General features: G+C 36.2%; 2 protein-coding genes and 1 long non-coding RNA gene across 7 annotated transcripts in view; 1 reads left to right on the forward strand and 2 right to left on the reverse strand.

Moving 5' to 3' along the window:
- The window catches only part of LOC122642961 (ABC transporter C family member 3-like), a 73,615-nt gene that overhangs the window by 5,641 nt on the left and 40,064 nt on the right, over positions 1-27,910 (reverse strand). For 2 of the 3 annotated variants that reach the window (XM_043836586.1, XM_043836595.1), the window contains exons 1-5: positions 4,450-6,437; positions 4,040-4,126; positions 3,309-3,959; positions 3,048-3,212; positions 69-363 (exon numbers count right to left, since the gene is read on the reverse strand). The exons of the other annotated variant lie outside the window; for it this stretch is intronic. In XM_043836586.1, coding sequence (XP_043692521.1) covers positions 69-363; positions 3,048-3,212; positions 3,309-3,959; positions 4,040-4,126; positions 4,450-6,372 — 3,121 coding nt within the window. In that variant the 5' untranslated portion in view covers positions 6,373-6,437. Of the gene's footprint in view, positions 1-68; positions 364-3,047; positions 3,213-3,308; positions 3,960-4,039; positions 4,127-4,449; positions 6,438-27,910 lie in introns of those variants that run through there. 3 annotated transcript variants of the gene reach the window in all.
- On the reverse strand, positions 11,977-26,699 carry LOC122642994 (polygalacturonase-1 non-catalytic subunit beta-like). 3 transcript variants are annotated; one of them, XM_043836641.1, is made up of 4 exons: positions 26,156-26,256; positions 26,002-26,072; positions 24,047-24,051; positions 11,977-12,714 (listed from the first exon to the last, which is right to left on the reverse strand). In XM_043836641.1, exons 1-4 carry the CDS (start codon positions 26,164-26,166, stop codon positions 12,082-12,084), a joined length of 720 nt encoding a protein of 239 aa, XP_043692576.1. In that variant the 5' UTR covers positions 26,167-26,256; the 3' UTR covers positions 11,977-12,081. The 3 variants fall into 3 exon arrangements, with proteins under 3 accessions (XP_043692576.1, XP_043692562.1, XP_043692568.1); XM_043836627.1 differs by lacking the exons at positions 24,047-24,051; positions 26,002-26,072; positions 26,156-26,256 and adding an exon at positions 26,530-26,699 and having other exon boundaries at positions 11,977-13,056; XM_043836633.1 differs by lacking the exons at positions 24,047-24,051; positions 26,002-26,072; positions 26,156-26,256 and adding an exon at positions 13,152-13,212 and having other exon boundaries at positions 11,977-13,056.
- LOC122643018 lies at positions 25,972-26,365 on the forward strand. Its single transcript, XR_006330146.1, has 2 exons — positions 25,972-26,057; positions 26,142-26,365. It is a non-coding gene; the product is annotated as an uncharacterized LOC122643018 (long non-coding RNA).

Raw genomic sequence — 27,910 nt, forward strand, 5'->3', positions numbered from 1 at the left:
TTCTGTGAGAAACCAAACCGGGTTGCCTTAAAGGATAAATTTATTAGATCTCAAGTTTCAACTTTTACCAGGACTGAGTACTCCCTTTGACACTGAGATCAAGAAAACCAAAAAGACGGCATATGTGATGGATGCCAGCATGTCCATGCGGAAGCATAACCACTCCACTGCACCAGAGAAATGAAATTTGGGTCGAGAATACACATCCACCAGCTTGAGGTTTGTGTCTATAAACCTCTCTTCTTGATCAAAACACCTGATTGTGGTTGAACCTAAAATAGATTCAGCAAAATGTTGTGTAATTGGAGCCTGACATACTCCACATAGCCGTGTTAGTTCTCGTGCTGTAGATATATAGTATTGCTACAAGACAAGGTTCGTAAAAGAAAGAAAATTAGGTACAATGTAAAAATTCTGTAATGAATGTATAGTTAGTGAATTTAAACACTCCCCCCCTCCAAAAAAACAAAAGTATAACCAATAAGAAAATGATATAGGCCTTTTTTTATTAGGGATTTTTTAACGTGAGCTACTTACATTTAGATGCTTGATAGTAACATCATCATCATGGAAGAAACTGTAGGAGAATAATTAATTTTATTTCATTTACTTCATCAATTGTTATATATATATATATACACACACTTTTTTACCAAAAAAAATATACACACTTAATGTTGACCATATCGAAATTTTGTATTTACTAATTGTATGGATCTAAATATCTGCTACATTCACCAACTGGCAGTTGCACTGGGCCTTGAATGTGGGTTTCCAAACAACCACTTATCTATCTATCAAATTCGAACCTTAATTTGTAAAGAAATCAACTTTCGTAACTTCAGGTAACTTAAGGTTTTTTCTAGTAACTTAAGTTCAATCATTGAAAACACAAGGAGTTAAAGTCCAAACATGTTGTGCCCTACAACAGAGATAAGGCCGGAAACTTTATGCATTAATTCAAATAAAGATTAGGCAAAAGTTTTCATGCACGGTCATGTATGTGCACGACCTGCATTAAATGCAGTCGGATTGACATAAATGCTAATCTAAAATGACATAAAAACTCCTGCACCCTTTGTTTGATGGAGTTGATGAGAGAATCTCCCATGTACAAATACCTTCCCCTAAAGATTAATAACAATCCAATGGTCGGTTTGATAACCGCCTCCAACAGAACCTCCGGCAGCCCCCTCCCAGCCGAGGGAAATTAAATGGGAAAACTCTTGGAGTCTTTACCATAACACACAGTCTCTCTCCATCCAACTCCAGTACATCTGAGGATGGAGGGAATAGAGACAGAGGGAAGGTTCCGCAAGACTCCAACACCGCACATGGAGGAAATATTTTGCTGCTACCCTGCTGGCAGCCAAGGAAAAAGAATAATTCACTTCCCCTTTGGGTTCATAAATACCCTCCTAGGTTTGAGTATTTTCAAAAATACCCTTATTTCATCATCATCATCATCTATGAAACGGCCTCCTTGCAGCAAACTTTCTACATTCTAGAGACAGTGAGCTCAAGCCCCACCATGGTGGTTCTTATAATATTTACTCCAAAAAAAAAAAAAAAAAGGAGAAGAAGTTAGAGATCGAGAATCATAAATCATCCGTCTATGGATCCAACTTCATGACATTCTATCAGAATGTTTGTCGGAAAAATCAATTAGAAAGCAGAGCATATAATGGGTTGGAGAGCCTCTAGCAGTCTACCCCGCCTGAACCTGTCAAAGCTGCAAGAGTAAAGATCAGATTCCTGAAAAAAGAGAATGTGTCACTCAGTCGAAACCAGAATTAGGGGTGACAAGGGTGCTAGCTTCAAGGTCCTGATCCAGTGTGAGTTTTTTATATTTCGTTTTTTTTCGATGGAGAAGGTGGTGCATAGGGTATGGGAGGGATGCGGGTGGAGATGCTGCTGGAGGTGACCATTATTAGGGTTAATTTAGGGATTTTGAATGATCAGGGGAGAAAGAGAGGTGGAGAAAAGAATCAGAAAAGAAGTTTGGATTGAGTGTAAATATTGTCAAGTATGGGGGAGTGAAAGAAATTTCTCCAAGTTTTTCTAATTAATTATTGGGAAAAAAGATCGTTGTCTGGTCGCATGGCCCCTACGCCCAGACACAGCCCTTGAAATGATCACCCCACCTCCTATAAAATGAAAAATTACTCATGCACATCCCCCCATTGGCCCCCATGCTGGTTCAAGGGCCACGCGACCGGGCATCGTTTTTTCTTCCCTTAATTATTTAGCTACGTACTACAAACTTAAGAACTTATTTATTAATTTATTTTTGTTAACTTTGTTAATTATTATCATATATATATATATATATATATTCAGGGAAAAGGAATGCCACTTGGTCGCGTGGCTCTTATGCCTAGCCACAGAAACACGCGCAAGTACCGCACTACCCCCATAGAAAGGCGGAAATCCCGTCTAGAGCAATGTTTATGTGTGCGTTCCCATTGACCAACGCACACGTGCATGCTCTAGAGGTCCAAGCAACGATCTTTATCCCATATTTTTAATATTGGCTCCAACTGACAGAGCTCCCAACAAGCCAAAAGATCATTTATATTTTTATCTAAATATATCAAAAGCAAAGTCATGTCGTTTTTGGTGCACTTTGCATTTTGATAACATTGGCATAGTTTGGTTATTTCTTCTCAAACAATTTTGGTTTACGAAAGACTACAATTTTATTAATTTACATGAAAATATGTGATTAAGAAAATGGATTCCTTGCATATATTCTTTATAAATTTATAAATTTAAGAAGAATATTACGGTTTAAATCACTTTCACACCCAAGCATATATGCATCCACCAAGTTTAAAATCACCACTTTTACACCCAAGCATATATGCATCCACCACTAAATCAATTTTGGTATGAACAAAGAAAATTTAGTATTTAAAAAATAAAACAAATCATGAACCAACCTATATATTGGTAACATTATAGACTGTATATTAAACATAGGAAAAATATGGTTGAGCTTAATTGGAAATTTTAAACATGAGAAGTGGAAATGAGTGTAGAATTACCTGGTACCAAATGCATATCACACTCATCGGAATAAAAAGTATCAACATTTGCCATGCAACCTGTGACATTACTAAAGTAGTTCCCAAAAATTCTATAAGTGACATAAGAAATTCTTCCATTTGATTTGGAATAGTGGTATCAAGTGCACTTTGATCTACCGATACCTGTATACAAAAACAGAGTTTATTTAAATTTAATGTATTGTGATCAAACAAGATCATTTCGATCTCAATCAGGAGCAACTGATGATATTTACTAACCCGATTCAAAATCCTTCCACTCGGAGTAGAATCAAAAAATGACATGGAAGCACGAAAAATGCATAAATGCATTTTGTTAAAAAACAGAGTGGCTGTCTTGTATCCAATAGTTGCAATGAGCATGGACCTTATAAGAACACAAAAAGAGCTTCCAAGAGTCAAAGCAGCATAAACAATGATAAGAGTGGTTCTTTTAACATAAGGTAATGCATTCGCTGAAACGGGAGTAGCCAACACCATCCAATAACTACTAAATATTAGGAGAAGCTGAAAAAGAATTTGTGCCAGCAATATAAATGGTACTAAAGCCCCTTTATATGTAGCAGTAACATATTTCCAGTATACTAAAAGACCAACTCCACCCTTTTCTCTCTTTTCTTCTTGAACAAGTTGTCCGTCTGATTGAACTGGTTTTTCTGTTTTGCTGTTTTTGGATTCCCTTTCCTGGTCATCTTGAATAAGTTTCTCGCTACACAGAATATTACCATCTTCTTCACCAATAACTAAACTATCTAAAGCAGCCTGACGTTCGACATAATTAATGGCTGCCAAAGCTTTCTTATGTGAACCCACTAATTTCATAAAGTCAGTTCCTGAACTATGAATTTCTTCATACTTTCCTGCTTGAGTAATCCTTCCATCTCTCATAACCTGCCAAACAAGAAAAAGTAAATAATCACTCTCAAACTAGGTTAACTGAATTGAAGTCAGGAAAGAAAAATGACACTCACCAGAATAAGATCAGCAGAAGGTAAAAACTCTACTTGGTGGGTAACATAAATTACTGTTTTTGAACCCAACATTCCTTGTAAACATTCCTATCACAAAAGTCCAAATGTTCACATTTAGGCATTCAAAAAAAAAAATTTCTAGCAACTTGAAAGAACCAAATGGTTATAATTTTATTTTCATAATGATAACAGCAAACCATAGAATTTATCCAGGAACATTCATCGCTTAATATCACGTGTCTATATGTCTAGTTTGTTAAAAAAAATCATGATTTCATTCATTCGAAGATAAACTTTTAGATCAAATTAAGTTTCTGCTATATAGGAATTGTGATATAAGTAAGATGTATATACATGTAAACCAATTTCATCAAAGAAAGCTTTGAAAGTATAGGTTAAAGAAAAACTACCTTAAATAGATGAGTTCCTGTGTGAACATCCACGGCACTAAAAGGATCGTCAAGAAGATAAATATCAGCATCATGGTACAAAGCACGTGCAATTTGAATTCTTTGCTTCTGCCCACCACTCAGATTGATCCCCCTCTCCCCTATGATAGTCTGGTCCCCAAAGGCAAACAATTCTAAGTCCTTCTTCAATGAACATGCTTCAAGGATCATCTCGTACCTTTCCTTGTCCATCTTCTTACCAAACAATATATTGTCTACTATCTTGCCACTCTGTATCCAAGGTGATTGTGCAACGTAGGCTTTCGTCCCATTCAACTTAATGGCTCCAGATACCTTTGGCACTTCTCCCAATATACATGAAAGCAAGCTTGATTTTCCTGACCCAACAAAACCACAAATACCTACACTCATACCATGGTACACTCGGAAATTAAGATCTTTTAATGTGAGGTTAGAGGAATGAAGGTCCCAAGAGAAATTTCCCTTGATTATCTCAATTGCAACCTCGACGCTATCACTGGGAAGCTTTTGTACTATATTCATATGTAGATCATCGAGACAAAGGAATGATGCTATTCTATCAAGGGAAACTTTAGTCTGAACTACCATATAGATTAGGTCTGGGAGATTATAAATGGTCCCTTGCAATATCTCAAATATAGCAAGTGCAGATAGAATCTTTCCCGACTCTAGTGGAATTCCTATAAGCACACAGAACCCAAAAGTAACCATAGATACAAACATGGGAGCAGATAAGTAGACAAAGGCAATCATAACTGATGAATAAAGTAATTTTTTTAACCTTCTTGTTTCAAAGTTTCTGAGCTCAATTATCTTAGCCAAGAACTTCATATCCCAACCCTGGAGCTTGAGAATCCTCATATTCCTTAGAGCCTCAGATGTCACCTTCATTCGTCGATCTTTTGAATTCATTAATTCTCCTTGAAATTTCTCTTGCAGTTTTCCCAATGGGATATTTGCTAACAACAAAATCATTGTGGAAACAAAAGCTACAAGTGAAGCGAGCCCAATGCTCTTGTACAAGATCAATAATGCTAGAACAATCTGAACAGGCACCCTCCATATATTGTGCAAGTACCAACTGAAAAGGCTAATCCTCTCAACATCAACATTCAATAAATTAGCATTCTCCCCACTACTGTGGTCTTGCTTTGATTGCGTTGAAAGCTTGAGACCCTTCTTATAGATTATTGCGAACAAGGCAGCACGAACCCTTATTGACATCATTCGCACTTGAAAGAACAAGTGCCTCTCTGAGATGCACCTTATGAGCTTTGAAAGAAAGAAAATAAACACTAACACATAGCCTTTATAGTTTGTCTGGTTATGACTATTGAGATATTGAACAAAGGCTTCAATAAGGTATGGTCCAACATAAGAAGCCAATATGCATATAATGGATAATAGAGCCGTCCATAGAATTTCTTTCCATATTGAGAGAATCAATGCCTTCACTAACTTGTGTGTGCTTACTTGACTGCCATTACCATCATATTCAAGTTTGTTTATAAAACGAGCAAACACCACATTGGCGCGATCATAATTATCAAGTTGAGGAACATCTTCAAGGTTCAGTGTTTTATTATATCCGAGTGTAATCAAAGGGCCCATCCAATCGAAAGTAAAAATACTAAGAAGATTGGCATTTGCATAAGGAGTTACACTATCTCCGCCGACACTCGATTCTTTTCCGTTGTCATCATTGCTTTTACTGGAACTAATTTTCAAAAGAGTCTCCGCAAGATGAAGATCGACGTCTTCTCTCTCTTTGCCGAACAATCCAACACAAAAAAAGAACAAACCAACAATAACAGATATGCCATCGGAAACCCATAGTAGGAATGGTAAGAACGAGCGTTTCCAGTACAACCCAAGATGTATAACAAGATAGGAACAAGACATTAGGAAGTAAAAGGCCCACCAAATCCTTAGTAAAGTGGGGAACCTTTGCTCACTTGAATGCGAGAAGTGGATATGCAACTAACCGGAGATCACAAACCAAGTAAGGGTTCTAAATGCAAAATCTAACTGGGCAAAAACCTTTACATCAGACCAACCATGTCTATACCCAGAGAGGTAGGTTAACTAAGATAGGAGAAGATAACAGAATGAGAGACCAATACAAGATATAAGAGATGACCTATAGTATAAAAAATATGTATTCTTTAACAATGATTTTGAATTTTCAAGGGTAGGCACCATGTGTCTCTTGCAAGCCCAGGAAATGGATAAAACTAAGAACACAAATAAGTGTGAAGAAGCAGAAAACCCGTGCAGGAAATTGGTTGTAGAAAACTGGAAAGACAAAGCCCAAATATACATATCATTCTTTGATTCTTCAAAAACATCCATGTTTGCAAATTTTATTTTCTTCTGTTTTTAATTTGGTGATTTAGCTCAGGCAGGTCCTATACAAATCCTACCAACTTTACCATTATTTGAACTGATGCAAATCCATTTGCAAAAATGTTGTAGAAGCTCCAGCTATCAGATACCAACCATTTTCTGTCTTATTTGTTACACAAAGACTTAGCTCAATATTGGTGTCTCAATATCATCCTTAGATGTAGTTGAACCTGCTAAAAGAGAAAGATAGTTGATAAACTTTATATAGTAAGATAAGAATTGGAAGAAGTTATAGTTTTATATGATTTTGTCCATGTTCAATTAAAAACAACAATAGAGAAAATACAAACTTAGTAGTAAATCAAATATTTTTTCTAGAATTAACAGGTTGCAGGAAAAAAACACAATCAATAAAGGCTGAACAAGCAGGTGTGTAATATAATAAAGGCAGTAAGCTTTCCTAGGCATTAAATCAATCAATTCGTGTGATTAGGTACTTTGCGTACGAAAAGAAAAATGGATATCTCTCACGAGATTTTTGTTTTTCTGATAAAAAAAAGCATTGAAAGAAGTAAACCAGCCTCCATGTAGCCCCTCAATCAATCTCTCTCTCTCTCTTTCTCTCATTGATGATCATAACCCATGTCTGAATTAACCTAAAATCTAGGTTAGTCAACATCACGAAACCTCAATCCTGCTCAATGGAATGATGGAAGGAAAACAGGAATCACACATTGGTTCTCTATAGAGAGAGAGAGATGCACCTTGACACCTTGACGAAGAACCTTCAAACTATCCCTTGTTTCTTGAATCTAGATTGAAAACGTTTTACTTCTTCGTGCACTTCCCCTGCACCCCTTCAAAAGAACTTTGAACGTGGTGGAAGCGCCTTAGATAAGTTATCGGTGAGCTGTGGGAGATTTCTAAGTTACAAATGAAATGGGCATGTATGACTTTGCCTCGTAACTCCTGGCTTCATGAAGAATAGGAAAGTGATTGGTTTGTACAGTCATCATACCCCCTAGAATGCGGGTACTTCCTGACAAATGAGAAAATTTGGGATAAAATTTTGCTGTTATACATGTAGTAGGAAAATAGGCAGGCAGGCAGCCAAGGAAATGAGATCTTAAGGGGTATTTTAGAAAATACAAAAACCTGAGAAGATATTTATGAACCCAAAGGAAAAGTGAATTATTCCATTTTTTTGGCTATACATTCCTGTTACAAAAGTAGAGCAAATTTTTTTCTGTAAATTTGGGTCAATCTCCTTCCAATCTCTACGCGTAGTTCCTAAGAAGTGGGAAAGTGATTGGTCCACATCCATTGTAACTAATTTTTAGAGAAAAAGATTGCTACGAAGCCCGCATGCAGATCTCTGCGCCCTCACATCCCATCCTGGATCCTACACTCTCTTTCCTCATTAGAACCCCTCTATTGAGGATTCGATCTCCTTCGATTTAGGCCTTTGTGGTTAGTATGAAATAGTGAAACTGGAACGAATTAACCCGAACCAATGCAAAGCTTATTGGTACAGATCGGTGTAATTGGACTGAACCAAAGCTATTAGTCCAAACTGGTGTAACGCTTATTTGCTTGAATTGATTCAGGGGTAGGGTTTAGGGTTCTATGTTTAGTCCAAACCAGTAAACCTAATTGAATCAGCCCTAGCTAGTGCAAAGCATTGGCCAAACTAGTGTAACCAGGCTGAACCAAAGTGTACTATTACGAACTGATTCATGTCTGGGGTTTTGGTTTTGTGTTTTGTTTGAACCGGAGAAATTGGATCAAATCAGCCCGAGCCGGTGCAATCAGACTGAACCAAAGCTTATTAGTTTGGATCGGTTCAGGTTTAAGTTTAGTCTGAACCAAAGTTTATTAGGCCGAACTAGTGTGAAGCTTATTGGCCCGAATGCTATAACAGGACCGAACCAAAGCTTATTAGTTCGAACCAATTTAGGTATAATCGCAACGAACCATAGGTATTAGTCCAAATCGGTTAAAATTAAAATTAGGGACACTATACAAGTTTCTTTTTATACAATGTATTTAAAAAAATTTTGAATAATCAAAATCAATAAGAATCAGACTAAACCCTATAAACAATACTCGAAACCCCTAAAACCTAAACTAAACTAATGTACCTCAAGCAGCTTTGGACACGTGTCGACAATTGATTGAATATTTCAAATTGGTGGAGGACACGTGTCAGCACTTACATGTGAAAATGGCCACCTATAAGCATCCTATTTAGGGCTTCATCTTTAGGTGGTTCTAAGAAACCAAATTGCCATGTCAATCGTATGATGCCAAGTGTAGTATCCTATTAGGCCGCGATAATATAAACCACCACCAAATGTCCAAAACCAAATTCTTATTTCAATTTGGGGCAACGGATTTATTACCGTTGCCAACTCCACGTGTCAATTTCTGATTAGGATTTTATTTTTAGCGATGGAATATTATCAAAGTGAAAAACACATGTCACACCACTAATACATGTGTCAATTTCTGATTAGGATTAATTTTTAAATGGATTTATTACTGTCACAAAATCCACGTGTTACACTACAATACATGAGAACCATCGCTACAGGTCCAAAACCAAATTCCTATGTCAATTTATGATGCCAAGTGTGACCATCCCATTTCATACCATTTGAGGGCCTCATCTTTAGTTAGTCGCAATAATATAAACCGCCACTATAAGTCCAAAACTAAATTCCCATTTCAATTTAGGGCAACGGATTATTACCGTTGCCAACTCCACTTGTCAATTTCTGATTAGGGTTTTATTTTTAGCGTTGAAATATTACCATCGTAAAAAACACGTCTCACACCACTAACTCTACGTGTCAATTTCTGATTAGGATTCATTTTTAGCGAGTGATTTATTACCATCGCAAAATCCACGTGTCACTACATCGGTCATCGGTCAATTTCTGATTAGGATTTTGTTTTTAGTTACGGAATTTTTTTGGGGGTAGATTTAGCAACGGATTTATTACTATGAAAAACACATGTTCCGTTTTTAGCGACGGATTTATAATCGTCACAAAAGATGTCACACACCACCAATACATGTGTCAATTGCTGATTATGAATTATGATTCGCTTTTTTAGCGAGAGATTTATTTTTTAGGGAGAGATTTATTACCGTCGCCAAAAAAAACACTATCAAATGTTTACCAAATAAATATTAGACCATAACAAAATGGGAATGCAACAAGATCGGGTTGGGCTTTTCTTTTTAAAACCCCAGTCCAACCCTGAGTTCCTTTAGCTGGGCCTAGGTCCGGCCCGACCCTGACTCAGGGCCTGAAAAATCCAACCCTGACCCACCCTCAGTGTCGGGTTGGACTGGCCCTGATTGGCCCAAATCATGGATTGGAGAAAGGGAGAGATACATGGACTGGACTGAGTTGGGCTGGGTCAGGGAGAAAATTATCAATTTTACATAAAATACTACTATAATTTTTTTTTGGTAATTAAATACCACTATAATAAAATATATTATCATTGTTATCTTCATATATAATATATTATATAACAATATATGTGACATTTAAAGTTTATAATATGTGGGAAAAGGAACGCTAACTGGTGTTGTATCTGGGCATGTACCTATGCCCAGACACAACCCGATGCGAAAAGATCGGCGCACCCCTTGACCTTTCCACCTTTCCAGGGGGTGCGTCGGTCTTTTCGCGCTAGGCTGTGTTTGGGCGCAGCCGCACAGGTACACGCCATACACAATACCGGTTACCGTTCTTTCTCCCATAATATATAGTATATCGATATATATTTTATAGTATTAACTTAAAACAAGGTCGAGCTGGGCAGGGTCACCCCGAGGCCTCAACCTTGGCCCGACTCGACCCTGACTCAAGGCCAGAAATTTCCAGCCTTGACCCACCCTCAGGGCCAGGTATCTCAACCCAGGCCTTGTTTGGGCCAACAGGGCCAAACATGCACCCCTATATCAAATGAATCAAAAACTTAGAGCATGCTTCTTCGTCATTACTTTCTTAATAACTTCCCCAATGATCTTAGACAATCCTTCATGCCGATTTTTTTTGTTCCACTCGTTCAACTGAGTTGACTGGTGTATATTTAAAGGTTGCCTTGTCATGGTGTATAATTTTTATTTGGGAAAAAGAAGCCTGAAAGGCAGCGTGGCTCCTGCACCCAGACACAGAAGGGCGCAAAATGACTGCCCCACCCCCATGAAAGGTGGAAATCCCACCCCTATTAATGCTTCTGTGCATGCTGCCATTGGCCCCCGCACTAGTGCATGGATATTGCTGCCTTTCAGGGAACCCTTTCCTTTTTTATTTATAACTTTCAATGTCCTTATGTGTTGCAGAATTGATCATTAATTTGTAGTAGCAGAGCAATTGGGTCAGGTTGGGCTAGGTTTTCATTTTTTCAAGTTGTCAATTATTATGCAGCAAAATCGAAGAACAAAATATTAAAATATGGGTTAAATTGAATTCTTGCAGAGACTTCTCCAAATAAATGCAAAGCAGGGGGATAAGGTTGCATACATTTGCCACTCCTAGACCTTGCAATATTGGGAGCCTCGTGCATTGGGTAGCTCGATCTTTTACTTATCCAAATAATTGCATATCCATCCAAATATTAAATATAATATAAATAGAAAAAAAATAAATTACTATACTATTGATTAAGTCAATTAATGACTATTCATGATACCGTAATGAATCAATTCCATGTCGGTTTTTGAATTTGAGGAATGTTATGGTAAAAGCTCGTTTGAAACAATGCGGTAGAAAGAAACAAGTGACTTGAAGGACATGATCGATTGTGGATTATTACATCTACCATTTTCCAGAGGAATAATGATGCTCTTGGCTTGACATAGTTTGTACTATTCCACTAGAATCCTCATGTTGTTGGGTTGTAAATAGGACTTGATGGAGGTCGAGCAAAGAGTATTAATTTATTTCTTAAGAGGCAAGGATCTAGATTTAGTGTCAATCAATAAGTTAGAAGAACTTTGTAAGCATATCTTCTATATAGAAATCGAAAGAATCTAATTTGAACAACTCTCAAACAAAATTCCATTGAAACTAGATTGAACAAAATAGGTCACTATTTATCCTTCAAATAGCATAAGCAGTAACATATTGAATGACATAATAAGTAGACCAAAATAGGTCATTATTTATCCTTCAAATAGCATAAGTAGTAACACATTTAACACAAACAAGAGAACTGGAAGATAATCATATCTTCAAATGCTGCTCAACCTAGAGTCTTTGTCCAAACTACTACATTCTCGTTTACCCAATGACAAACTTCAATTAGGCCAGGCCCAAAGCCCAACATCTGAAAAGCATGATGGTTTGGACTCCAAATTGATGTGTCATAGTGGCATGCCATGATCGCATGATTCACTTTCTTCCGAGCATGTATATCAACTGCATATAGTTTTACTTTTTGTAAAATATGGCAATAGTAGACTTGAAATGGGAATGGCTGACTATGACATATAACTGGTGGTTCGGAGAGGTTTCCATATATAAGTTTCACAGCTCCAATCGTGACATTCTCATAGGATCCTTCGATGCTCTCAGTACTCCAGACACCTACATGGTGCCCTAACTTCTTGACAACAAAATCAATTAGATCCTCAGCAGAAGTAACACATGTATTCTGCTCACCTTGAATGTGTCTCTTTTCACATGTCTCGAGGGTGTTTTGAATATACTCATCCATGTTTGATTCATCTACTACACCAAAAATCTTCTTTAATTCGTTGATCCGAGCTAAAGAAAATGGGATTTTCGATGCCAGAGTTCGCGGTAAGAATGATTTATATGAAATTGGGTCTCTTAGATCAGGGATAGGCATGAAACCTCCTTCTTTCACCATTGACTCACGAAAATATGGCAATCCCCCTTGTTTGGAAACTGAGAGGGGTGTGTCCTTTGGAGAGGTTTCATAAACCACTCTTCCAGAATTCCACTGGGCTATTGGTGGTAGGGTTGTGTCATCTGTTGTCTTCTTCACTAGCGTATTTGTAGAACAAGCAATGTTAGCTTGCATACAAAATGAATGCAGGTGAGAAGACAATTCATTTTCCTCCATAAGTTTCATAAATACTGTCACCTGATAGAGGCTTAATGGAGAAGCCTTTGCAGCTAATGAATGAGGAGGGTTTGGAAGACCAATATGTTCTTCCCAGTATTGTGAGAAGGAATTTTCAGCCTGAGAACCCTGCAATTTAATTGGGGGGGGGGGGATAATAACCACATAAGAAAGATAAAGAAAAGGAACAAACAATAATAATGGAAATGCATCATTTTTCTTACATTAAAGTATGCTACTATTAGAAGTCCAAGCAACAGAATGGGATACGTCATGGTGGAACTGAAACAATTAAAAAACGAAAATATTTGGGTTTGTGCCTTTGTGGGAATGAGTTGGGTTTGGTTGATGGAGAGGCATGTGTTTGAATTTATATAGAAGGGTAAAAAAAAATTATTGCCAACAAATTAAAAAAAGGGAGGTGGGGAAAGTTTTTTTGTCAGTACCCTAACTAAAGTTGGAAAACGAAGTTTTCCTTTCAAAAAACCTGGTGGTTCGGTCAATCAAATCTAGTCACGTGTTTTTTTTATTTTTAAATATAATAGATAGTATAAATGAGTAAAAATATATAGAAAAAGGGTTGTTATTCATGTAACAATGGTAGGTTACATTTGAAACAATAACAAAATTGTGAAAAGACTAGTATGTAATAAGTAATGAGATATTAAAGGATCAATTGGTGGGGCAATTTAGACATTACAGTTTCTATTATTAGAATCTCATAATTATATTCTAAATTGACATTTAAATGACATTTACGTCTTTCCACAGCATACTCCATCTCTCTCAACGGACACATAATCGTCTACCATCCAAATCGCCGCTGCAACCATCGTCTTTAAGTTAATTTGGATGTTAAATTGTGATTAATTGATGTCTTTCTCTATATTCTGTTCTCTGTTCTCTATAAACTATTTAGGAATGGAGTACAACAGAGGAGGAATTCATGGCAGGACAGAGTGGAAGGGACGAACTGCCCAATAACGCCGGGGAAGAACTGGACTTAGTTTTCAAGTGAAGGATCAGATTGGAAGCTTTTTCTATTTCCCTTCGCTACTTCTTCAGAAAGCCTCGGATGGGTATGGAGCAGTCCGTATCAACAATCGGGTCGTAATTCCGGTTCCCTTCTCTCCTCCCCATCAAGAATTCAATGTCTTGATCGGAGACTGGTACAATGCAGACCACCGGGTAGGCTTTTATTGTTATTAGAATATTTTGTTCTTTAAACCTTGGATCTGATCTGTTTCTTGAGAGGAAGAAAATGGTTAATGGGTGGATTTGATTCACAGGAGTTGAGGGCTTCACTTGATCGTGGCAACTATTTACCCACACCTGATGGGATTCTCATCAATGGCTGGAATAAGTGGATGAAGGGGCGAAGGAACCGTGTGCTAAATTACGATTTAACTCTGGAATTGTTTCCTCCTTGATTGGGATCGCTGCAAGCTATCGGAGATAGAGATTATGAAGGGGTCGCCGGGATTGATATTCAATGTGTAGCACCTGGGAAGAGGAAGAAGGGGCGAATGAATCGTGTGTTGAATTACTAATTAACCCTTAGTTAAGAAATTTATTTAAAGTTTTAATTTTTTTGAATTTGTTTATCTACTTTTAGCAATGAATTTGATTTCACTCATTTGTCCTCATGAATTTTTTTTCAATTGTGTCCCCAATAGTACTTTTAAGAAGGTAGTTGCTATCTTGTTATGTTTGGATAAATAACAGACCCTTATTACGCTAATAATTACCCATAGAAAAGAGAAATATGAAAACATAGAAAAACGTAACAATTTGTTGTTCTTCATTGAAAAGTTTAATAGAAAATTTCAACTTCTGTTGTATATGTTACGAATTCATAGTTTATCAAGTTTATTCATTGTTTATCTAGTTTTTTTTTTTTTAATAAGTGTATTATGGTTTCATCAACCGGAAAGCAGAAATGTGATTGATTAAATAGATGTGTATTCTTCTTGTAATACAGGTTCTATACAAGTCCATTTTGTACATCATTTGGTTTCGAAATAATTTGATAATCAAATGCAAAAAGAGTACCAGTTGTTAATCATTGACAAGTTGTAGAGGACTTGGGGTTTCATTTTCCTTCAATGAACTATCAAATAGGAGGACTCAAGGGTTTTTACCATTTTACTCAAGTGAAATAGTTTAATGAGTTTTTTAAATCCAGTTTTCCAACTAGGCGGCCTAAGTTGCTAAATGTATTCAGTCATTAACCAAATTTCCCTATGAAAAAGTGAAAACCTCACTTTTATGATACTGTGAAATGCTCAAAGAAAACTTCCAACTGCTCTTTAGCCCTCAATTTTAAATACCAAAATACCATCAATTCATGTAAAGCTTAATCATTGTAATCAAAGAAAAGCTTCAAGATCGAACTTAATAATTAATGGTATACATGACTTGAGTACATTACTCTGAAAATAGTATTTCTGTGAAAACAGGGGTAAGACTGCGTACATTATAACCCTCCCTAGAACCCGCAAAGGCTCTGCAGTGACAACAGCCTCATGAACTGACTATGCCATTTTTATCACTTGAGTACATTACCAGATATTCTGGAGAGAATCCAAAGGATAATTTTAGTATTAAATTATTGGGAGGAGTAAGGGAAGTAATTTGATGCAAGTATGGCTAACGATGTAAGGTCCTTGTCCCCTATATTTGGTTAATTTGATTGCTTTACCCCTACCTGCCCAGAAATTTTGGTCCGTCTGATTTGACACATGGTGATTATTTGGCGATGGAAGAAGAGCTATTTCTATGACAAGGTAGTTAGAACTTAAATTTTGTGGACTTGATTTCCAAGATCATCCAAGCATTTGCGAGGTTTTAGACGAATCTTCTTTTCCCAATGGGGACCTTATGTCAAAATATTGGTTGACAATTGAACTGTGATGGACTTGGGGCAACCAGTGAAATGTAAGGATTGAAACATTATCATGGTAAGCCATACAATAAATATAGAGTCTGATTTTTTTTTCTTTGAGAAAATAACAAAAAACCCTTTATAATTTAAAAAATTACATTGATTTCTCTCAAAATTACATTTACTTCCCCTTTGGAGGGAGAGAGGCATAATTTTAAGAGGGATCAGTGTAATTTTTTCAAACTACTGGGATCGTAAACATAATTTTCCCTTTTTCTTTTTATGTGTCTAATCCAAAGTGACCATCCCATCCACACAAATAATCTCTATAAAGACTCCAAATATTTATTTTGTGGATTTGATTAAGCAAACCACAAAAAAGCTTCTTCATCGGTTTTTTTTTTTCTTCCATTAATAGCAATTAGGTATAAACCCATAAGAGGTACGTTTGACTACGAATATAGAGAGTCTAGCTACGGTCCTTGATCAAAAGCTAGAAGCTTCGGCACCTCACTATACATGTAAGTAAGGTCGGATAATGATTGTACCTTTCCGCCACTCAACTCTATGGGATCATTATCCTTTTGATTCCCAGTTGCCCGGTACAGTTGTTCGGTTCCTTTCATAAAGGGTCAAAAATGATGATCTAATCCCCTATCCGAACACACTGCCCAAGTGCGATTAAGTCGTTATTTCTGTCTTCCTATGAAAAGAACTGGACAACCGTACTGGACAGGAAAAAAATTCAATTCTATGTCCAACTCTACCCATAACAAAATTCCCATTTTACTCACTAAAACAATGATGTGTGCCATACACAATCCATAATGTGAACTCAACAATATTTTCCATTCAAAAAGGTAATTGCAAATAAAAACAAGAAAAGACAATTAAGAAAACTACACTCATCGGAATGAATCCAAACCGGTTATAGATCACTTAATTCCTCTAATATTCCTAACTTTCCAAAAATTGGATTTTAGAAATTTTGTAAAACAAAAACACGTGAATGAAAAAAAAGTTGTGCTGATGTTTTGTATAATCAAGAAGATAACTTTTATATGATGAACCTACACCATACATTTTTTAGTCAGAATAACCTCCCATATGATTGGCTTAAGGAACAATTCAAATTGCCGCTCTAGGAACCAATTTTAAGACTTCCAGGTTGAAAAAATGCATGACCATAGAAGGAAAAGTTTGAGAGGAGGGGAATTTAGAGATCTTATCATAACAGGAATTGATAACAACAAATTTAGGCATAGAAAAGATAGCATAATTGTTATTCAAAGAAAATGTGGTAATAGATAAGTAAGATATGCCTAATGGAGGATCAGGATCGTCTCTAGGGAGCCCAGCGCCCAACGTGCTGTCAGGGGGCATCCAGTGGTTGAGCTGTGTTGTACACATCTCAATGCACGCCTAAGGATGTGTGCGGCACAGCCCAACGGCTGGCAGCACCCTGGGAGTGCTGGGCTCCTTGGAGACGAGCTAAATTCCCTAATGGAGCAACATGCCAAAATATCTGTTTTAGAAGCTTTATGGCAAAAGTTTTTAGACTAGCAGGCTCTAAAGGGCATTTTTTGACTGGCACCAAGTTTTAACACATGGATAGGTGATGGAGCAATTTCAACCATATTGATATTTTGAAATTAGTCTACGGTTGGCTACAAGTCAAATTTTAGATTTATATTCAAGCATATCCCCCCCCCCCCCCCATGTATTGAAAGATACATTTCTATTTTCAATTGTCCATTTTCTTTTTTTTTAAATTGCATTTTTTTTACTAAATTTCAAAGATCTATTTTTTCCACTTGGTCAATTCAATTTTGGCAAAAACTTGACAAATGTCCATGGAATCTTGGGTATATATACTTGTCCGCAAAAATTCAGCTCTATGCAATGTGCCACGTGGTAATATTTGTGATAATCTAAAGATGCAATTGGACAACTAAAACTTCTCCCAAGGTGTATAGGCAAACATGAAGAGAATGGTTTTTTTAAGCTGAACTTATTGTGATGTTTATATAAGACCATTGTTTTGGCAATAGATATTATTGAATTTGAATGATATATATGGATGCCTATGTAAATCCAATTTTTTGCTTAAAATTGATTCATATTATGGGAGATGATTATTTCTTTATAAGACCAAGTTTTGGCCTTATAGTGGTTCATCTTATGGATAATGTTATTGGAAAGCTTCATTAAGTCCTAAATCTATCATTGGTTCAAGACTTCAAGATTTGGACGCATCATAAAGATTTCAAGCTCCATAGATATTGGATTTTGTTTTTTAATTTGTTGATTCATTTATAATCCTATGTGTATCTCTCATGGCCTTCAAAACTCTTAATTACCTCACCTAAATCTTAATGGAATAATACCCCAAATTAGAATGTAATTGGTTTCGACTCATGTCCTCTATCTCACGGACAACCGTGAAAAGAGACAAATGTCCGAGCAAAGGAGAGTGTAAATAAACAGTATTAGTTTTGTTCATACTAAGAACAATTTTTTGTTAACCCTCTCGTTTTTCTGGGCTCGCAAAGCCCGGATTCATAATCATCTTTTGTTTATAAACTCTTTGTAAACTTATTTTAGACTTAAAATATATTTTTAGTTTTCTCATAAAAAAAAAAACTCTATCTAAAGTATTAGAAAAATAATGCCCAGAATGAGATTTTGCAGAAGAAAACGAAAATAGAAAGGAAGACAAACACACAACACAGTCGGCGATAGAACTGTTTTTCATTATTTTTTTGAAGCAAGTTACAAACCTTAAAACCTCACCTTAACCCTCTCAACGAGATAAGAACCTTTTATTAGAAAGCCCTAACCCAGAAAAGTATAGAAGTGCTCCTAAAAGCCCAAAAGACCCACCCGGTCTAATTCGCACAAGATTTAAACGTATGTTGAAATATATATCGATTCGAAGGTCTCGACGAGCTCCATAGGCGTCTTTGACATTGATATATGTATTTTTAGACCTTTCTGGCACGTTTTAAAGCTGAAACAATCCTCCGAAGATCCCCACTACACTTTTTGACCAGAGATCAAGATTCACCAATAACAGAGGAAGTTCGTGAGTCATCGTGGCCATCCAAGGTAACTCGCAGATGTCAAAGCGAAAAGGAGTGGAGTTCAAACACTCTTCAGTGGCCAGATCTGAGAGAAGTATGCAAGATATCATGAATGTCCGACATAAAGAGACATTAATATGACCGCTGGAGTTAAACAACTCTATTAATGACCATAGGAACCTGATGGACATCTGTTAAGTCCACGATAAAGTGACAAACATCTGCGGCACTTTAAACTTCCAAAAATCATGGTCATTTTTTGAGAACTCTATCGTGGCTATAGAATGGGACTTAGTAAGACCTTTTAAATAATCCAATGCACTACATTTTCCTGAGCTTTAATTTAAAAATATTATGATCTTTGAGATCTAAGGAGAGAGAGAGAGAGTCAATTTTGGTTTAACTTGCTTATCCTACATTTCAAGTGGTATTTTTCAATTGTACTATCCCATGAAAGAGTTGTAGTTTGCATCAAATTTCCGTGTAATCTGTGACATTACTGTAGTAGTTGCCAAAAGTTATCTGAGGGAGCTAAGAAATTCTTCAAGATTTGGAATAGAGGTATAAAGTGCACTTTGATCTATGAATGTTTGTATACAAAAATAGAGTTTATTTACATTTAATTTATGGTGATTCAAGAGTAACTGATGATATTTATTAATCCGATTCAAAATTCTTCCACTCAGAGTAGAATAAAAAATAACATGAGAGTACAAAAAATGCACAAATGCATTTTGTTTAAAAACTGACTAGCTATCTTGTATCCAACAATTGCAATGAGCATGGACCTTATAAGAACATAAAGCGAGCTTCCAAGAATCAAAACAACATAAACAAAGGGTTCCTTTAACATAATGTATCGCGTCCATTGAAACGGGAGTAACCAACACCATCCAGTAATTACTAAATATTAGGAGAAGTTGAAAATGAATTTATGCCAAGAATATCAATGGTACAAAAGCCCCTTTATGTGCATTGGTAACATACTTCCAGTATATTGAAGAAAAGTATGAAGAAATTCATAGTTGATCTTTCAATATACTGGAAGTATGTTACCGCTGCATATAAAGGGGCTTTTGTACCATTGATATTGCTGGCACAAATTCTTTTTCAACTTCTCCTAATATTTAGTAATTACTGGATGGTGTTGGCTACTCCCATTTTAACGAATGTGATACTTATGTTAGAGGAACCACTATTATCTCTCTTTTTTTCTTGGACAAATTGCCCTTCTAATTGTTGAACCGGTTTTTCTATTTTGCAGTTTTTTGGTTCCCTTTCCTGATCATCTTGAATAAGCTTCTCGCTACATAGAATATTACCATATTCTTCATCAATAATTAAACTATCCAAAGTAGCCTGACTTTCGACAGAGTTAATGACTGCCAAACCTTACTTATGTGAACCCACTAATTCCATAAATACACTTCCTGAACTATGAATTTCTTCATACTTTTCTACTTCAGTAATCCTTTCATCTCTCATAACCTGCCAAACAAGAAAAGGTAAACAACCACTCTCAAACTAGGTTAATTGAATTGAAGTCAGGAAAGAAATATGATATATTCTCACCAAGATAAGATTGAGGAGAAGATAATAACTCGACTTGGTGGGTAACATAAATTATGTTTTTTACCCCAAAATTCCTAGTAAACATTCCTGTCACAAAAGTTCAGATGTTTATTTTTAGGCATTTAAAAAAAATTCATCTACCTTAAAGAATCAAATAGTTATACTTTTATTTTTATAACGATAACACCAAACAAAGTGATTTATCCAAGAACATTCATCGCTTAATATCAGGTGTCTATATATCTTGTTTGTTCAAAACACCATGATTTTGCTCTTTTTAGATCAAATTCAGTCTCTGCAATATGAAATTGTAATGTAAGCAAGATGTATAGCTTCAAGCCAATTTCATCAAGCAAAGGTTTGAAAATATAGGTCAAAGAGAAATTACCTTAAATAGATGAGTTCATGTGTGAATATCCACAACACTAAAAGGATCTTCAAGAAGATAAATATCAGCATCATGGTACAAAGCACGTGCATTCTGGATTCTTTGCTTCTGCCTACTACTCAAGTTGATCCCTCTCTCCCTTCTGATAGTCCGGTCCCTAAAGGCAAATAATTGTAAGACCTTTTTCAATGAACATGCTTCAAGGATCATATTGTACATTTTTTGTCCATCTCCTTTTCAAACAATATATTGTTCACTATCTTACCACTCTGTATCCAAGGTGATTGTACAACATAGGCCTTCGTTCCATCCAACTTAATCTCTTCACATACTTTCGGCGCTTCTCCCAATATGCATAAAAGAAGACTTAACTTTCCTAACCCAACAAAAGCACAAGTAGCCACTCTTATACCATGATACACTCAGAAATTGAGATATTTTAATGTGAGATTAGGGGAATGATGGTCCCAAGAGAAATTCCCCTTGACTATCTCAACTGAAACCTCAACATTATCGCTTGGAAGCTTTTGTACTATATTCGTATGAAGATCATCGAGACAAGAGGAATGATGATATTTTATCGAGGGAAACTTTAGTTTGAACTACCATATAGATAAGTTTTGGGAGATTATAAATGGTTCCTTGCAATATCTCAAATGTAGCAAGTGCAGAGAGAATCTTCCCGACTCTAATAGAATTCCTATAAGCACACATAACCCAAAAGTAAGCATGGATACAAACATGGGAGCAAACAAATAGACAAAGGTAATCATAACTAATGAATAAAGTAATTTTTTTAACCTTCTTATTTCAAAGTTCATGAACTCAATTATTTGAGGCAATAGCTTCATATCCAATCTCTGGAGCTTGATAATCCTTATATTCCTTAGAGCTTCAGATGTCACCTTCGTCTGCCGATCTTTTAAACCAATCAATTCCCCTTGAAATTTCTCCTATACTTTCCTCAATGGGACATTTTTCTAACAATTAAATCATTGTGGAACCACAAGCTACGAGCGAAGAGAGCCCAATGCTCTTGTACAAGATGAATATTGCTAGAACAACCTGAAGAGGCACCCTCCATATAATGTGCAACTACCAACTGAAAAGAGTCCTCTCACCATCAACATTCAATACATTAGCCTTCTCCCCACTACTGTGGCTCTGTTTGGTGATGGCTATTGAGATATTGAACAAAGGTATCAATAAGGTATGGTCCAACATAAGAAGCCGATGTGCATATAATGGATAATAGAGTAGTCCATAGAATTTTTCAATACCTTCAACTTGAATGTGCTTGCTTGACTGTCATTACCATCATATTCAAGTTTATTTCTAAAACCAGCAAACACCACATTGGCGCTATCACAATTGTCAAGTTGAGGAACATCTTCAAGGTCCAGTGTTTTATTATACTGGAGTGCAATCAAGGAGCTCATCCAATCGAAAGTAAAAATACTAAGAAGATAGGAATTTGCATAAGGAGTTATACTATCTCGATCGATACTTGATTCTTTCCCAGTGTCATCATTACTTCTATTGAAACTAATTTTCTAAAGAGGCTCCACAAAATGAAGATCTTTTTCGTCTTCTCTCCCTTGACCGAAAAGTCCAATACAACAAAAGAACAAACCAGTAAATAAAAGATATACCATTGGAAACCCATAGTAGGAATCGTAAGGACGAATGTTTCCAATATAAACTAATATTCTGAATGCAAAATCCAATTGAACAAAAACCTTTACATAGGCCAATCATGTCTATACTAGAGAGGTAGTTTAATACACAAGAGAAAATCATAGAATGATAGACCAATATAAGAGATGACCATTAGCATAAAAAATATGTATTCTTCAACATTGGTTTTGGATTTTATCCTTTAATTAGTAATTTATTTTTCTTTTTCATAAAAAAAAAGGGTAGGCACCGGTGTCCAGGAAATGGATAAAACTAACAACACAAATAAGTATGAAGAAATAGAAAAACCGTGTAGGAAAGTGGTTGTATAAAACTAGAAGGATAAAGTCTAGATATTCATATCAATTCTTCAAAAACATTTATGTAGGCATTTGCAAAATTGTTGTAGAAGATCCAAATTTTAGATACCAACCATTTCCATCTTATGTGTTACACAAAGACTTAGCCCAAAATTGGAGTCTCAATATCACCTTAGATGTGGTTGAACAGTTGAACCTACTAATTAACAGATAATACAAAAACTGTTTAATATATATATATAAGGAGAAGACAAGTTGGTAAATTTTTTATAGAAATATAAGAATTGGAAGAAGTTGGAGTTATATATGATTTAGAATTAACAGGTTGGAGCAAAATGCAGGAAAAAAAAATAAAAAAAGGCTAAATTAGGTGTGTAATATAATAAAGGCTGTAAGCTTTCTTAGGGACTAAATCAATCCAACTCATGTGATAAAGGTTCTTTGGAAATTACGAAAAGAAAAATGGATATCTCTGACGAGAAATTTGCTTGAACACCTGTAAACCTCTCACAAAAGTCAAGATAAATGACAAGAGGAAAAAGGGAAAAAAAAAAAAAACACTTCCAAGAGATAGAGAGAGAGAGAGGTGTGCACCTTGATGAAGAAGCTTAAATTATACCCTGTTTCTGGAATCTTAATGGAAAACTTTTTATTTCTTGGTGCACTTTCTTCGACGAATCAAAAATTTTCCCCTGCTTGGAAAATGGTGGAAGAGCCTAGGTAAGTTATCGGTGAGCAGAGGGAGCATTTCTAAGTTTCAAGGGAAATGGGCATATATATGTATGTGTTTGCTTCTTTTAGCTCCTGATTTCTTCCTGAGAAATAGGAAAGTTGAGTGGTTCATACCTCCGGAATGCAGGTATTTCCTGGCAAATAGGAAAGTTGAGAAAGTTTGGGTCCGTCGTATCCTCTGAGTCGCGAGACGCGTTCTTCCTGAGAAATAGGAATGTGATGGTTCTGTTTCCGTTGGAACCTGTAGTCTGAACATGGTTTGTAATCTTGGCTCGGATAGCTCAGATCGGAATCTGAGATTAGACCGATCTGGCAAGGTACTCCTGGATCGTTCTCTGGATCGGTGGATCCAATACTTTCATTTTTTTGGATATTTTGATCGATATTTTGGGGATTTAACCGATTTTTTTACCGATCCGTTTCATTTTTTAGTATTTTATTATATTGAGTTTTTTACACATACCTCCCCTGAGATATCAGGTATCTATAAAAACACCCATGAGATTTGGATATTTACGCATATCATCCTTATTTTTGAAATAATTGATAAATAATATTTAAAATTTTTTTTGGTTGAAAAATAATATTTAAATTAGTGACTGTTAAAAATTAGCCTCAAATTCAATCATTTATCATCCCATCTAATAACATACCTTTCTTTGTTATGTCCATGCCTCCCCGTATAATTTGGTGCTCCCTTTGGTAATCTTCTATTCTCCCATGTTTTGTTTTGTCATATGAACAACTCCTATTTAGTAAGAACTTGACATGTGATGAGTAGATGATCTTGAGGCCTACCTATCTACGAAATTGCAGCTCCACTTGATCCGTGGCACGCAAGATCTAGGAGCCCACCCATCATTTTCCCATTTTTTTTTAATTTCTCACAAATTTAGTGAAATTTGGATTGGGCACTTGATAAAAGTAAAATTCAGTAATTTTTATGGTCAAGTAATATTTGCAAATACAATAGTAAAATGTATACAAGGGTGCGGTTTTCTGTGGATGTTAACAAATCTTAAGAGAGGCATTTAATTTTGACACATGGGATAAATTACATTCATACATCCCTGCTTATTAGCATTACATAAATTCATTTTCCATATTGCTTCGATTTGGACCCAATCCGGTTGGTCCATAATCAAGATGGCATCATAGTCGATTGAAGTCATGGTTCTAAGTATCGGCATCGTATCGTTCATATCGGGTGATATGTATCGTTTTTCTATTGATTAAGCCAATGACTATTCATGATTTCATATTAAATCAATTTCATGTCAATACCAAATTAAAAGAACGTTATGGTATAACTTTGTTTGAAACAATGTGGTAGAAAACTTGTGGATTCTTACATCCACTATTTTCTAAAGGAATAATGATGATCATGGCTCGACATATTTTGTTTTGTTCCATTAGTACCCCTACATTGTTAGGTTGTAAATAGGACAGGATGGAGCTCGAGTAGAAAATACTGATTTATTTCTCAGGGGCAAAGATCTAGTGTTAGTGTCAATCAATAAATTGGAAGAACTTCGAAATTAAGCATATCTTTGATATAGAAACCGAAATGATCTAATTTGAACAAGTTTCAAACAAAATTATATTGAAACTTGAACGATATAATAAGCAAGCCAAAATAGGCCATTATTTATACTTTTAAATAGCATAAAAAAAAGTAACATATAATACCCCATTGTTTATACTTTAAATAGCATAAGAAGTAACATATAGCACAAACAAGAGAACTTGAAGAGAATTATATCTTCAAAATGTTGCTCAACCTAGAGTCTTTGTCCACACCAGTGCATTCACGTTTATCCAATGACAGACTTCAATTTGGCCTGAGCCAAAACCCAACCACTTAAAAGCATGATGGTTTGGATTCCAAGTTGATGTGTCATAGTGGCATGCCATGATCGCATGATTCACTTTCTTTCGAGCATGTATATCAGCTGTATATACTTTTACTTTTCGTAAAACATGGCAAAAATAGACTTGAAATTGGAATGGCTGACTATGACATAAGGCTGGTGGTTCAGAGAGGTTTCCATATACAAATTTCACAGCTCCAATTGTGACATTCTCATAAGATCCTTTGACGCTTTCAGTACTCCATACCTGTAGATGGTGCCCTAATTTCTCGATAACAAAATCAATGAGATCCTCGGCGGAAGTCACACAAGTGCTTTCCTTCCTCGCCTCTAATGGGGCTCTTTTCACATGTCTCAAGTGTGCCTTGAAAATATTCATCCATGTTTGATTCATTCACCACACCAAAAAGCTTCTTTAATTCATTGATCCGAGCAAAAGAAAATGGAATTTTTGATGCCAGAGATCGCGGTAAGAATGATTTATATGACATTGGGTCTCTTAGGTCGGGGACAGGCATGACATTTCCTTCTTTCACCATTGACTCACGAAAAAATGGCAATCCCCCTTGTTTGGCAACCGAGAGGGGTGTGTCCTTTGGAGAGGTTTCATAAACCACTCTATCACCATTCCATTGGGCTATTGGTGGTAGGGTTGTGTCAACAGAGAGGGGTTTGTCCTTTGGAGAGGTTTCATAAACCACTCTATCACCATTCCACTGGGCTATTGGTGGTAGGGTTGTGTCATCTATTGTCTTCTTCACTAGTGTATTTGTAGAACAAGCAATATTAGCTTGTGTACAAAATGAATGCAGGTGAGAAGCCAATTTATTTTTCTCAATAAGTTTCATAAACACTGCTGACTGATAGAGGCTTAATGGAGAAGCCTTTGCAGCTAACCAATGAGGAGGGTGTGGAAGACCAATATGCTCTTCCCAGTACTTTGAGAAAGAATTTTCAGCCTAAGAACCCTGCAATTTAATGGGAGAAAATAGCAACCAAATAAGAAAGATAAAAAAAGAACAAACAATAACCATGTTGAAATGAATGGATAATAGAAAAACATAATTTTTCTTACATAAAAGTATGGTACTATTAGAAATCCAAGCAATAGAATGGGATGTGTCATGGTGGAACTGAAACAGAGAGTGAAAAGATTTGGGTTTGTGCCTTTGTGGGAATGAGTTTAGTTTGGTGCATGGAGAGGCGGATTTGTGAATTTATATAAGGAAAATTTTGTATTTTGCCAACAAATAAAAAAGGGAGAGAGTGGGGGAAGTCTTTGTCAATACCCTAAACGGCTAAATGTATTTTGTAATTTTCCAATAGGAGAGGGTATTCTGAGCTAGCAGTACAGGGAAGTGTATCCATGAGATGCGATATAACATTATCATACATCACAGAGATGTCATTTCATATGAAGAAGAGAGAATGGAGGAACCTATTATTATTATAAGGGCAGCTCAGTTAGAATTAAAATTTTGTGGACTTAATGGTCAAGATCATCCATCCATTTGTGAGGTTTTAGATTAATCTACTTTTCCAGGTAGAGATGTAATGTCAAAATGTTGGTTGACAATTCAGCTTTGATAAATTTGGGGCAACCATTGAAATGCAAGGACAGAACCATAGAGGAGCTCTCCACGAGATAGATATTTAGTGGAATTGACTAAGCCAACCATGAAAGTACTTCTTTGTTTTTTTTTTTTTTTTCATTTATGGCAATTAGGTATAAACACATCGGACCTGCACTTGTTTTGTATGACTTTTTTAATCATGTGAGACCTAATTTTTTATGATAGGTAGGTCTCATTGGGACCAAGGACTTCCTCCAAGTGGTACATTCCCTTGCAACTATGAACGTAGAAAATCAACGAGCCTTGATCAAAAGCCAGAACATACGGCGCCTCAAATATACATGTAGGTAAGGTCGGGTAATCTTTGACAGGTGCAAATATCTAAATGTCACCCTTTAGATACTTTTTTAGATTTATTGCCGATACTAAGTAGCAGTCACAAATTTGACTGTAAAACAAATTTGAAACCAAGTAAATTTATAATTAATTTTCTTAATTAGTAGATCTGATCAATTTCCCCTAATAAAATTTATATTTTACTCCAACTATTGGAGCCTCTATCCACTCAAGAAAGGGCATTTATTGTCCAAAAAGGTGATAAGGAAAACCTCTTTTTATTTTTTGGGAATATTAAGAAAAACGGATTACACTCTTGTCGTCTATCACAAGGGGAGTAGCTAGACAAGGAAAACAATAAGGGGTGCAAGTTTGGCCCTGACGACCTGAGCCTACCCTAAGCCCAAACAGGGCCTAGGTTGAGATATCTTGGCCCTGAGGGCGGGTCAGAGTTGAGAATTCCTGGCCCTGAGTTAGGACCGGGTTAGGCCAGGATTGAGACCTTGGACTGAGCCTGGTCCAGCCCAACCTGACCCTGTCTTCTTC

Source organism: Telopea speciosissima, chromosome 1, assembly GCF_018873765.1.
Source record: "Telopea speciosissima isolate NSW1024214 ecotype Mountain lineage chromosome 1, Tspe_v1, whole genome shotgun sequence".
Lineage (NCBI taxonomy): Eukaryota > Viridiplantae > Streptophyta > Magnoliopsida > Proteales > Proteaceae > Telopea > Telopea speciosissima.